This window comes from Pristis pectinata, chromosome 8 (assembly GCF_009764475.1).
Source record: "Pristis pectinata isolate sPriPec2 chromosome 8, sPriPec2.1.pri, whole genome shotgun sequence".
Taxonomy (NCBI): Eukaryota; Metazoa; Chordata; class Chondrichthyes; order Rhinopristiformes; family Pristidae; genus Pristis; species Pristis pectinata.
The window spans coordinates 81,087,259-81,101,815 of record NC_067412.1 but is presented as its reverse complement, the minus strand read 5'-3'; the positions used below and the strand labels follow the sequence as shown (position 1 = coordinate 81,101,815).

At 40.5% G+C, this 14,557-nt stretch overlaps 1 protein-coding gene across 9 annotated transcripts in view; it reads right to left on the bottom strand.

Moving 5' to 3' along the window:
* tenm1 (teneurin transmembrane protein 1) overlaps positions 1-14,557 on the bottom strand; it is a 1,611,625-nt gene that overhangs the window by 117,833 nt on the left and 1,479,235 nt on the right. For all 9 annotated transcript variants that reach the window (XM_052021038.1, XM_052021037.1, XM_052021042.1 and 6 more), the window contains 2 exons: positions 7,022-7,271; positions 2,022-2,042 (listed from right to left, as the gene is read on the bottom strand). In XM_052021038.1, the coding sequence (XP_051876998.1) occupies positions 2,022-2,042; positions 7,022-7,271 (271 nt within the window). The remainder of the gene's footprint in view (positions 1-2,021; positions 2,043-7,021; positions 7,272-14,557) is intronic.

Sequence of the window (14,557 nt, the reverse complement as noted above, 5' to 3'; positions counted from 1 at the left end):
TCTGCCTCAGTGTGTTGAGTTTGCACTGGTGGTTAAATGTGTACTCATTATAACATTTTGCATATATTCTGTCAAGTATCAGCCACATTTTTGACATACAGAATATCATGAATCTCTAAATATTTACCTGACCCACGCAGCTGAAAGATATAATGGGCCAAAAGTCAAACAGATGAGTTAGTGCGACTTGAAGCTTCAGTGCACCACAAATGAAAGTTAGGAGTTTAAATTTTTATCATCAGAATAGTGTGATTGCTTTGGAAGTATTATTGCACAGACGATTCCACGTACAGATATAAATGGGGGATAACTTTACCCCCAAGGACTGATGAGTTGGAGACTGGTGGGTGATGACATGGGGTGGAGGTTCTTTGGGGTTAAATCTTTGAGGCAATGAGCCTCACCCCACCAACTTCTGTTTTTTGCAGAAGTAGGGTAGATCAGGAGATAAAAAACTACTGTTACGGATCAGGTTGCTATTTGGTGAATGTCCCTTTAAGATATAGTACAGTAGAGTAGTAGTGTGTTTAGTGTATGTGTAGTGTCATCACGGGTGTTTAGTGTATGTGTAGTGTCGTCACGACAGCAAGATTACAACGTGCTGACGGTTTTTGGTCAGTGAGTCGAGGGGAGAGAGAGAGAGAGAAAGAGAGAGAAAGAGAGAAAGAGAGAGAGAGACAGAGATTGACAGCTGGTCTCCGTAGCAATGGATGAAGAACAATAGCTGTGTCTGTCACTACAATCCATGTAATGATTTTTAGGAGCAAACAAGTGGAGTCCACTTTGTCATTAACCTGTAGAGGGAAACAGGTATTTATGTGGGCGGCCATGTCTCGAATGCCTTCGGGGTGGCAGATACTTCAGAACAAAGCAATGGAGATCATCAGTGATTGAGGTGTTGTATGTGTTCCATCATGGAACATTTGGATTTCGTAAATTCTCTCTATATTCTCTCTACATTTTCTCTTCAGTCAACGGTGGTTTTGCAAAAGCCTTTGTTCACGTTTCACCTTATGACTTGCTGAACTGAATTTTGAGACCTATTCCTGGACTTGGAGTTTGGGAATTTGCCACACACACACTTTGAGTTTAGTTTTGGGGATTATATTTGATATCTAACATTTTTACTTTTCTTATTATCATAAGTAGTTATTAATAAAATAGTTTCTAACACCTATAGATGACTTGGTGTGTTTCTATTGTTGCTGGTACGTAACACTACTCTCCAGAGGCAAGTCAATCAATTATCTTTTTAATGGTTGGTTGGCTTCAGTTCATCACATAGTGTTTTCAAACCTTGAAGGCCATGTTTACTGGGGCTTGAAAATCATGGCAAGTAGAACGAGGTGGAAGGGCCACATTCTGCACTCCTTGCTGGTCCAGAGCAGTGGGATTAGTTTCTTGAGTCCCACATGCAAACCTCTATAAAGCTCCTGCCATTGGCACAACACTACCAGCTCACCCATGTCACTTAATTCCTTACTTAACTAACATGACCATTCCTACAATTTCAAACTTTGATTGCACCCCACCCAACAATCGCTGACTCGTGACACATTTATGATTACCCTACCATCTCCACTACAATCTCCTACTTATCTGACATCTGCTCCCTGGTTGTTTTTTCCACCTCAACAAGTTGGTCAGATGACAATCAGGAAACCTGTTGCAAAAATTTTTAAAATGCCCTGCTGATGATTTCAGCAGAAGCCAGCGTTTCCAAGGTTTTTTGTCCAGAAATTCCCTACCTCTTTCCTCTGACACCCAGTTATATCCGTGGTCTTGAGCCTGTTAGTAGAGACTTATGTTAAACTGTTATATCTGTCAATCACTGAACCCATAATAATCTATATTAGGTTCAGTCCTTGGAGCTTGATAAGAAAACGTATCACAGTCAGCTTCAAGTCACCAGATAAGATTTCAAATTGTGCACTTGAACTCTTATCACTTAATTTTAAGGAGGCACTCCTAGTTTTAATTTTGCATTTATAACTCAGAAACATTAAAAAACATTGACTTACCTGTGTCTCATGTCTCTGTTTCTGATTCAAAGAATCATCAATGCAACACATGAGGAACAGAAAAGAAAGACAAGACTTAATTTAAGGCATACAAAATTAAACACCCCAATAAATAAAAGCACAAAAATGGGTGAAACCTTGCTCTATATTGGTGCACAATTGTCTAGAAATTCACCTGCACCCCACCCTTATTAGTAGTGGGTGCAGGTTTTCTTTAAATATTTTCTACATTCTAGACCTACTCTTCCTTCAAAATTCATTTCCTTGAAGTCAATGGAATGAACTTCAGAGGCAGAGCACAAGAACTGATGCTGCTATGTAGCTCATTTAGCACTACTAACAATAAATCGATTTCTAGGCAAAAGATTTAACATTTTTCTGTTAATATCATTTACTATTCAAATGAATACCTTAGACATTATATATTAAGTAAGTTAAAATATCTGTTTATGAGTATATTAATATTTTGTGCCAATACAGAATGTAATTTCACCTCAAGTTTCAACAGAACTGTTCTCAGGAAAGGTCCTTGACCTTATACATTAACTCTGTTTTTCTCTCTTAATTCTGTCTGACCTCCTGATCATTTCAAGAACATTTTTTTTATTTTGCATTTTTCAAAAATACAGTATTATGGTTTGGTCTACATTGTTAATATGGATTGTGAATAAAAGTAATCTAAGCACTGCTCCAAGCCCCACTCTTGAATTTTAAAATTTACTCACTGTTTGCAAGCCACTTAATCTGCTAATTAATCCACATGTTCTCAGATGATTTGTTTGTATGTTGTATGCTAACTTTTCACAAGGCTTTTAACAAATGGATATGTGTTACATTAACCATAACATCCTTGTCTACACGCTCTGTTGCCTTCAAAGAATTCAATGAGATGGCCAGGCAAGAATCACCATATTGAGATACATTACTCATTATTAAATTTTTAGCTCCATGATATTTTTCAATTTTCTCCTTTAATAGGGATTCCATTATTTTTCTTATAGCTGATATTGAAATGCCTGTGTTTCATGAACATATACGTTCTCCTCTTTAAATTCTGGCATTGTGTAAGTCATCCATCGCTTCTCTGGCACAATAATATTTCTTTATAAATTATATTTTGATGTAAAAGTGCCTCTGCCATCTTTTCCCTAGTTTATTTCAGAATGTGCTGATGCAATCCGTCTGGAACAGAGGTCTTATCTTCTGCTAATTTTATGAGCTTAATAAGCATTTGTTCCTTTCAGGTTTTAAATGTCATTATGTCATTTGTAATTCTTCGAATATCACCTGATCCACCTCCATGTTAAACACTGAAGCAAAAACTTTACTGAATACTTCTGTCTTCTGTCCTCTTATTTGTCTTGAAGTATTGTGTTCAGTTCTGGTCGCCTCATTATAGAAAGGATGTGGAAGCTTTAGAGAGGGTGCAGAGGACATTTACCTCGATCTTGCCAGGATTGGAGAGCATGTCTTATGAGGATAGGTTGAGTGAGCTAGGGCTTTTCTCTTTGGAGAGGAGGATGAGAGGGGACTTGATAGAGGTGTACAAGATGATAAGAGGCATAGATTGAGTGGACAGTCAGAGACTTTTTCCCAGTGTGACAATGGCTAACACGAGGTGATATAATTCTAAAGTGATTAGAGGAAGGTATAAGGGAGATGTCAGAGGTAAATTTTTTACACAGAGAGTGGTGGGTGTGTGGAAAGCACTGCTGGCAGAGGTTGTGGGGGCAGATACATTAGGGACATTTAAGAGACTCTTAGATAGACACATGAATGATAGAAAAACAGGGGGCTATGTGGGAGGGAAGGGTTAGATAGATCTTAGAACAGGATAAAATGTCGGCACAACATTGTGGGCTGAAGGGCCTGTACTGTGCTGTAGTGTTCTATGTTCTATGTCCCTTCATGAAATTGGATTGCACTTATTTGGCACAAATGTCAAATTGTGTTCTGCATATATGATTGTGAAACTGATCAAAAAGACATCTGGAACAGTTTTAAGGTGGTTTACACCCACAATACCCAGAAACAAGTGTTAAACCAGGACCTTTGTAGTTCCTGACTGGTCTCACCTAATGTAGCATATCTCCCAACACTCTGAGGAACAACGTCATCCTTTAAAAAACATGCTCCCCAATGCAGTCAAACAGTAGCAAGATAGACATGGGCTGCTCAGGAGGAGACTGAGGCTGCAGGGGAGAGGGAGACAGCTCCCATGTACACTCAAAGTGAAATGCAAATCCTGGCCAATGAGATAACACCAGGACAAAAGTCTAGTGTAGCACAGGAGTGAGGAAGTCTTCCAGGCCCAGTATAAAGGAGGCTTGTCAAGAGCTGGTCCATATAGTGTTCTTTAGATTTGATAATCCCCATATAATAAAGCTATATGGAAAGAAATTTCATGTCCTCATAAGATATGTCAGGGTGATCTGCATATAGCTGCAGAATGTAGCTCCTCACAAAAAAAATGTATTCCATGCAGAAGCCTGAGTTCTTTAAATTGGATTCCACTTATCAGGATGGCCCAGCAAGCCATTTAAATAAATGCAGAAGAGAGTCGTTAATTTATGCGTTATAATCAGTGCAAGTGGACATACAAAATAGGATGTGAGGGATTTTATGTATCACTCCATCTGTCCCACTGATTATTGATTAAAATCTCTGGGTTCTTCATCCTAGGTGCACGAGTGTTGTGAATGACTGTCGGAATTTGTGGAAAGCCAGCAATGCTGGCAAGTCCCACTGCCTGAGATGCCACTTGTATCTCACTGAAATCAAAGTGGATGAAACCAGTTCTTCCTGAGTACAGTGTCTGGGGTCACCTTTCTGATGAAGCCATGAGCAGCAAATTGGGAGATATGGCAGAGATCTGCTATGTCTGCTTGTAGTGATTATGTGGCAAGGGAGACCTTTACCCCTGTGAAGACAGCAGGACAGGACATATTGGTTGAAGGTCCTCCTATAGGATGTCACACATCTCAGCAATGACAGCTTTGGAAAAGCTGAGTCAATGAAAGCATTTTTTCATCAGAGAAATTGAGGTGGGATGGGATGTGCTGTCTCTAAGATTCTCTGGGAGTAGGTTCTTTGATGATGGGCATACTCTTACCTTCTGCCCTGAGTTTCCCCCTCCCATGCTGAGTGTCTAACTTTGGGCGTAACAATACTTTCTGCTGGTTGTATCACAGTTGAGGCACCATGCATTGAGTGCCTAAACAGATAAATGTTGGAGAAAATTCCTCAGCTTAATTTAAGCATACTCTGTGGAGTTTAAACAATCAATGAAGTTTTAAGCTGCTTAATTAGGTCTCCCAATGGTAGCATGGTGTCCCCATAATCAGCAAAAGTAAAAACAAAGCAACATATTGTGCTCCTTGTGCTGCTGAGACAATTCGACAACGGTATTAATTTGGAGCTCCAAGCTCCAGTTTATGTCAGTACGGGGGGGTGGGTGGGAACTATGAATTATGACATTATTCAGTGTGTGTCTTATACAAAGAAAACAAATCAATGCCTGGATAATTTTATGATTGGTGATATTTTACCCAGAAGTGTTTGCTAATGTGATATGCTCTGAGTAAATTCAAATTTTGATCAGTGCTTAAAAATGTTGCCATGTGATTCAATTTTGAGACTCTTATTCCAAATCTGTTGTTCCTTTGTTTTATTTCTGTGCATGTAAGGAACTTAAATCCATCGTTCCTCTTTGCCTTGCTATTTGCCTTTTTTACATCTTCCCTGGTGTCACTGTATTCTCCTTGTTCCGTTGTCTTCAACTTCAGGTATACCTAGTATATCTTAATTTTCTTACCTTCAATATTTCACTTATGCCCTAATTCATCCATGATATCACATATGTTTGTTTTTTTCAGCCATTATGAATGCAGATCTAACATTCATTAAAGCATTAAACAAGCTGCTGGAGGAACTCGGCAGGTCAGGCAGCATCTGTAGAGGACAGTCGATGTTTCGGGGCGAGACCACCTGCCTGGCCCGCTGAGTTCCTCCAGCAGTTCATTTTTTTGTTCCAGATTCCAGCATCTGCAGTCTCTTATGTCTCCATTCATGAAGGCAATGGTTGATAGTAAATGCATGAATAAGAAAAAAAAATGACATATTAATTGATATTTGTATTGTGGTATTTTGTATGGGTTTTGAACACCATTTTAAATGTTTTCACAACTGCTTGACCATATTTTATCTTCAGCACCTCAAAGTTAGCTTTACACCAGATCATCAGCTGGTCTCTTTCCTAAATATCCTGTTCATACATACTATCCTATGCCAGATTCTATTGTGGCCACTATTGGCTAGATATTCTCTTACTTCTGTTATATGTTGGGTTTCACTTTCTCTTGGTGGCAAATCTTTCCTCATTATTACCATTTTATGTTTTCTCTCCAAGTCTCCAGCTTTCCTCTTAAAGTTGAAAATCCCAAATAGCACCTTACAATCTATTTATAATGTATTAAACTTTGTTAGGATGGGTGGGAGGTAGATAAAGGTTCGAATATTCCAGGACCACCAGCTCTTTCATTCCAGCGAACAGATGGTCAATCTTAATGACTCTTAGCATTAGTGACTGTTTTCTTCTACACTTTTCCATGACATGGTAGACAAAGCAGGTCGGGAACAAGTTGAGACTCCACATACTGGACGCTACTGGAACTTGCTCCCTGGCACCTGTGCTGACTATGGCTGTTGGATGATGTGGGTGAGGGGAAGGAAGCAATTCATGTGAAACATATACAGTGCAGTGCTTATACTAACTCTTTACACAAGAGCTACCAGATGCAATTGGAAATAACAATTAAGCTCAAGTGCTCAGGGCTAAAAAGAAACTCCTGGCTATGACTGGGAAATTCATAATATATAGATTTTGCACTTAGTTATACATCCCCTCCCTTGACAACAGTAAATGCTTTAAAATGTCAGACTTATAATAGCTAAACTACAGGTGTGAAACTCTCATATAAATCAGTCCAAGCATGGCATACCTCAACTCTAAAATATTTATGGCGTTTCCAGATGGAAAGATCCGGCGTACAAAATTGAAGTCCCCAATGTAGATGCTGCCATCTGGGCCACATGCCAGTGCAACTGGTGCATAGAGTTTATTGTCCTTTGCCAGACTGTTACAGTTTGGACAAGCAACGCTCCGTTGACGACCATTTCCCATGATGCTTGTAATAACAAATGGCTGCTGGGATATAAACTGGTTTTCTCCATTGCCTTTGTGTAGTATTCCTGAATACAAAATTAAAAGGAGGACATAACTAACAGAGATTACATTCATTTTGCTAGACAATTGCTGTGGAGAGATTGTATGTGATTAAAGTCTGATCTTGGTGATTCACATAAATAAACATAGCAGATTTGAATAAGAAGAAAAATGAGATCAGGTTTCCTTGCAAAAAAAATCTTTGCAGCTTAAAAATAGGAATCCGTTCTAATGCGATGATATGTTTAAATGTTGCTGAAAACTGACATTTCGTACAATTCAAGGATCATTCAAAGGAGGGAAAAGAAGAGAGCAGTGGTGATAGGGGATTCGATAGGTAGGGGGACAGATAGGAGGTTCTGTGGGAGAGATCGAGAATCTCGGATGATCTGTTGCCTCCCTGGTGCCAGGGTCCGTGATATCTCGGATCGAGTTCTTGATATTCTCAGGAGGGAGGGTGAGCAGCCAGATATCGTGGTCCACGTAGGGACCAATGACATGGATAGGAAAGAGGAGGAGGTCCTGCAAAGAGAGTTTAGAGAATTAGGTGCAAAGTTGAAGGACAGGACCTCCAAGGTTGCAATCTCAGGATTGCTACTTGTGCCACAAGCTAGTGAGGCTAGAAGTAGGAGGATCATGCAGCTAAATATGTGGCTAAGGAATTGGTGCAGGAGGGAGGGCTTCATGTTTCTAGACAATTGGGCTTTGGTCCAGGGAAGGTGGGACCTGTTCCGACGGGACGGTTTGCACCTGAACTGGAGGGGGACTAACATTCTTGCGGGTAGGTTTGCTAGTGCTGCTCCGGGGGTTTAAACTAGAATTGCAGGGGGAGGGGTACCAGAGTGTTAGAGCAGATAGTGAGGTGGAGGAGGAAAAAGATCATGCGACGACTTCAGGTATTGACAGAAATCAAAGGTTTGTATGTGATAGAAATGTTCTCAGGTGCATCTATTTCAATGAAAGAAGTATTGTAGGTAAGGCAGATGAACTTAGGGCGTGGATTGGCACATGGGATTACGACATTATTGCTATTAGTGAGACTTGGATGCAGGAAGGGCAGGACTGGCAGTTTAATGTTCCAGGGTTTTGTTGTTTCAGATGTGATAGAGGGGGAGGGATGAAAGGGGGAGGAGTGGCATTACTAGTCAGGGAAAATATCACAGCTGTGCGTAGACAGGACAGCCCAGAGGGCTCGTCTACAGAGGCCGTATGGGTGGAGCTGAGGAACAGGAAAGGTGTGGCCACACTAATAGGGTTGTATTATAGACTGCCCAATAGTCAGAAAGAATTGGAGGAACAAATCTGTAGTGAGATAGCAGACCGATGTAAGAAACAGAAAGTTGTAATAGTAGGGGATTTTAACTTTCCACATATTGACTGGGACTCCCACACTGTGAAAGGGCTGGATGGCTTGAAATTTGTCAGATGTGTTCAGGAAAGTTTTCTAAATCAATATATGGAGGTACCAACGAGAGAGAATGCAATACTTGATCTCCTATTAGGGAGACCAGGCAGGTCAGGTGACAGAAGTATGTGTAGGTGAGCATCTTGGGTCCCGTGACAATAATGTCATTAGTTTCAAGTTAATTATGGATAAGCACAGGTCTGGTCCTCGAGTTGAGATTCTAAATTGGAGAAAGGCCAATTTTGTGGAAATGAGAAAGGATCTAGGAAGAGTGGATTGGGATAAGTTGTTTTCTGGCAAGGATGTGCTCTGTAAGTGGAAGGCCTTCAAAGACGAAATTTTGAGAGTGCAGAGTTTGCATGTTCCGACCAGGATTAAAGGCAAAGTTAACAAGCATAGGGAACCTTGGTTTTCAAGGGATATTGGTGATCTGGTTAAGAAAAGGAGAGAGGTGTATAGCAGGTATAGGCAAATAGGAACAAATGAGGTACTTGAAGAGTATAGAAAATGTAAGAAAATATGAAAAAAGGAAATCAGGAAGGCAAAAAGACATGAGGTTGCTTTGGCAGATAATGTGAAGGTAAACCCAAAGGGTTTCAACAAGTATATTAAAAGGATAGTAAGGGACAAAATTGGTCCTCTAGAAGATCAGAGTGGTTGTCTATGTGTGGAGCCTCAGGAGGTGGGGGAGATCTTAAACAGTTTTTTTGCATCAGTATTTACTCAGGAAACTGGCATAGCGGATATGGAAGGAAGGGAAACAGGCAATAGTGTCATGGAACATATAGAGATTAAAGAGGAGGAGGTGCTTGCTGCTTTACATCGAATAAAGGTAGATAAATCCCCAGGGCCTGACAAGCTATTTCCTCAGGCATTGAGAGAGACTAGTGTAGAAATTGCAGGGGCCCGGGCAGATATATTTAAAATGTCCTTAGCCACAGGTGCGGTGCCGGAGGACTGGAAATAGCTCATGTTGTTACATTGTTTAAAAAAGGATCTAAAAATGAACCAGGTAATTACAGGCCAGTGAGCCTGACATCAGTAGTGGGTAAATTATTGGAAGGTGTTCTGAGAGATCGGATATACAAGTATTTGGACAGCCAAGGGCTGATTAGTCAGCATGGCTTTGTGCGTGGTAGATCGTGTTTAACGAATCTTGTAGAGTTTTTCGAGGAGGTTACCAAGAAAGTAGATGAAGGAAAGGCTGTGAATGTGGTCCACGTGGACTTTAGTAAGGCCTTTGACAAGGTCCCACATGGGAGGTTAATTCAGAAGGTTCAGGCACTAGGTATCCATGGAGAGGTTGTAAACTGGATTCGAAATTGGCTGTGTGGGAGAAGATAGAGAGTGGTAGTGGATGATTGTTTCAGACTGGAAGCCTGACTAGTGGTGTGCCTCAGGGATCTGTGCTGGGGCCATTGTTGTTTGTTGTCTATATCAATGATCTAGATGATAAGGTGGTAAATTGGATCAGCAAGTTTGCTGATGACACTAAGATTAGAGGTATAGTGGACAGCGAGGAAGGCTTTCGAAGCCTGCAGAGGGATCTGAACCAACTGGAAGAATGGGCCAGAAAATGGCAGATGGAATTTAATGCAGACAAGTGTGAGGTGTTGCATTTTGGAAGGACAGATCAAGGTAGGACATACACAGTAAGTGGTAGGGCACTGAGGAGTGCAGAGGAACAGAGGGATCTGGGAGTTCAGATACATAATTCCCTGAAAGTGGCGTTGCAGGTAGACAGGGTTGTAAAGAAGGCTTTTGGCATCCTGGCATTCATAAATCAAAATATTGAGTATAGGAGTTGGGATGTTATGGTGAGGTTATATAAGACATTGGTGAGGCCAAATTTGGAGTTTTGCGTGCAGTTCTGGTCACCTAACTATAGGAAGGATATTTGTAAGATTGAAAGAGTGCAGAGGAGATTTAATAGAACGTTACCGGGTCTTCAGGAGTTGAGTTACAGGGAAAGATTGAACAGGTTAGGACTTTATTCCTTGGAGCACAGAAGAATGAGGGGAGATTTGATAGATGTTTCCAAAATTATGAGGGGTATAGACAGAGTTAATGCGAGTAGGCTCTTTCCACCTAGATTAGGAGAGATAAATATGAGAGGACATGGCTTTAGGGTCAAAGGGGAAAAGGGGGGAACATTAGGGGGAACTTCTTCACTCAAAGAGTGGTGGGAGTATGGAACGGGCTGCCACCTGATGTAATAAATGCGGGCTCACTCTTGAGTTTTAAGAATAAGTTGGATAGATACATGGACGGGAGAGGTCTGGAGGGTTATGGACTGGGTGCAGGTAAATGGGACTAGCGGAATACAGTTTCGGCACAGGCTAGAAGGGCCAAATGGCCTGTTTTCTGTGCTGTAGTGTTCTATGGTTCTATGGTTTATTTATATGTCATATATTTTGTTATTTCTATTCTCTGATTTTTTTTTTCCTTTTTTTTTCCTCACTGGAAGCTGGTCACTATTTGTGGGTTGACTTTCATTGATAACCACCAATTCTGAAATGATTCTTCATACCTGGGTTTGGTACCAAACATGACTGCTCCTTCAGATAACTAGTACTGGCATGTTTGGTGTCAGCTGTGCTTTTATCTCTCAGCAGGGTCCATTGTTCATGGTGGTAATTATGGACAGAGACAAGTGCTCAACTGTTAATAACTTAGATTCTACACCTACAGATTCTACTGGCCACAGTGTTTATAGTGACTAGAAATAAGAACCTTTCTAATGCTTGGGCACTGCATAATTCATAGGCATTATAAGCAGTGCTGAAGCTATTTTGACAAACAAATAGCTCCCCAACACTAAAACCACACAGCAGAATTTTGCACCCACACAGTTTTATTTCAAGCAATACTTTGAAAGGCCCTGAATTTTCTGTACTTTATTACTTGACTCCAGCTCCAAGTGTTGGGGATGTTGTATATTTTAAAATCCTGACACAATACAGTTTAATCTAAAACATTCCACAATCAATGCCGCAACAGTGGTGAAGATGGAGGAAGGCAGTATCTTGCTGCATTCTTGGATAGTAAAACGTTCCAATACAGGCAGTGGGATTGTTACAAACAGCCTCATCTTTCATTGAATTATCAAGATGACATGACCCCTACTATAAGGGACTGCCAAGGTTTGAGGATACCAATAGATTAGAAGCCCATAATTTGTTGGAATACGGTTAAAATGAGAGGAGTTTTATAGTTTTATGAAATAAGAAAACAAATTCCACAATAGAATGCCATGATTTTGTTTTTTGCACAGTGGGAATATAAAGAGCAGGAAGCGTGTACAGCAAAGCCTCTGGTAGTTTGGGGGAATAGTTTGAAGACAGTGGAGGAGAGCATTCCCAATAAAACAAAGTGACATGAGTGGTTGCAGGGGGGAATGTCTGGAAGTTAAAAACAAGAGATGTATCACCTATTGCAGTAATTTTTATAAGTCAGTTCTACCAGTGCAGAGCTGTGTAGCATAAGGCGGCATGGTAGCGTAGCGGTTCGCGTAATGCTATTACAGCGCCGGCGAGCCGGGTTCAATTCCGCCACTGTCTGTAAGGAGTTTGTACGTTCTCCCCATGTGTCTGTGTGGGTTTCATCCGGGTGCTCCGGTTTCCTCCCACATTCTAAAGACGTACAGGTTAGGAGCCGTGGGCATGCTATGTTGGTGCCGGAAGAGTGGTGACACTTGCAGGCTGCCCCCAGCACATTCTCAGTAATACAAAAGATGCATTTCACTGTGCGTTTTAATATGCATGTGACTAATAAATAAATATCTCTCTTTATCTTATCATAAAGCATGTATTATCATATTCATACATTATCATGGATCATATATTTCCTTATGGTATAGGAGGAGGGCATTTGACCTAACAGGTCTAAGCTAGACGCAACCAGTGTGCCTTTTTGTGCCATCCATGACTTTTTCCACTGCAAGTGCTAATTTGTAAACCTATAAACTTACCCTAATGTCTTCTATGCAGGATTGAAGGGATGGAACAAACATTGAAGAATTTTAGTGGTGGGTGATGAAAAAAGACTTAAGTATAGAACATGTCTGGAGGCATGTAACTTGTGTTACAAACCCAGTTTCTATCCGTGATTTGATAATCAACTGCATTTTGTGTGCAGGAGGGCCTCCTCTCATTTAATACTTAAGCTCCATTCAGGTCACTAAATTCACATCCTGAAAGCCTGGTTCCATTGCTTTTGCACCATTTGTGCTCAAAGTCCTTTTATTTTGATTCTAATTTTATCACTACATTGCTTTTGTTGCAATCATGTGTGATGTTTGAAATAAATATATTCATATATCTTTGCAATTTCACTTCTCTGCAGGTGGAGGCATGATATGTTCACCTGAGTGGTGCCCATAAATTTGCCTTTCTGTGAAAGAACACAGTTTAATTCTAGTACTAGTTCTGTGTGTCATTAGGAGGTAGCGGGAACTGAGAAAATACATGTCTATCTAGTCCTGATTGCAAAAGATCCTATCATTTTGTCCCCAAGTAATGTAGTTGTCAAGTACAGGTTGTGTCAGTCAACTGCTGAAAGATTAAGGCACACCAAACCTGAGAAGGTGCCTGAAGAATAAGCGAAATGAAAGCAATGACACATGGAAGACTTACAAAGGAAATCAAGGAACCCATACTGGTGATCTTCTCAGGGGTTCTCTTGACTGGTGCCATAACTTTGATGGGCGATTTGCAAAATTTAAAAAATCATGTAGATTACAGTTAATTACATCCAAGAAAGATGCTATTCAATCCATTTTGTTCATGCTAGACAAAATAAAACTGCTTAGGTCAATTCAACTTTCTAACACTTGTTACGGATTAGGTTACTATTTGGTGAATGTCCCTTTAAGACATAGTACAGTAGTGTGTGTGTGTGTGTGTGTGTGTGTGTGGTGTTATTAAGACAACAACAGGGGATAACGACGTGCTGACGTTTTGGTTCAGTCAGGAAAGAGAGAGAGGAGAAAGGGACACCCTGACTGCTGGTCTCTGTATCGATGGATGAAAAACAATAACTGTGTCTGCCACTACAGTCCACGTATGGATTTTTGGAATAATCCAGTGGAGTCCACTTTGTCGTTAACCTGTAGAAGGAAACAGGTATTTGTGTGGACGGCCACGTCTCGAATGCCTTTCGGGGTGGCAGATACTTCAGAACAAAGCAGTGGAGATCATCAGTGACTGAGGTGTTGTATGGGTTCCATCGTGGAACATTTGGATTTCGTAACTTATTCTCTTTCTATATTTTCTCTTCAGTCAGTGGTGGTTTTGCAAAAGCCTGTGCTCACGGTTCACCTTATGGCTTGCTGAACTGAACTTTGAGAACTATTCCTGGACTTGGAGTTTGGGAATTTGCCACGCACACACACTTCAGGTTTTGTTTTTGGGGTTTATGTTTAATATCTAACATTTTTACTTCTAACATCCTAACACTTATATTCTTTTTTCCTTTCTTATTATCATAAGTAGTTATTAACAAAATAGTTTCTAACACTTATACATGACTCGGTGTGTTTCTTTTGTTGCTGGTACGTAACAAAATCAAAATAAAAATCTCTACTGAAGTTATTGTGGATGATTTTGAAAAATCACCAAGGAATTTCCTAGTCCCTAATAGTTGTGTGATAGGAGTTGCATCCATATGACAAGGAGAAGGCTGGTTGGAGACAAGGGTGCAAAAAGAGAGTAGGGTTAAATTGCCATTGTTTATCTTCATGTGTTCTGCTCCAGGCCTCTATGCTTCTTTGTTTTCCATTTGTCAACAGAAAATGACCATCAAAACTAACAAGTGTATCCCTTTTCACAGGTTGAAGCCAGCCAGTTAACTTCTCAACATCCCTCTCCATCACTTTGCCAATAACCACATCTAATTGAACCATTTGTA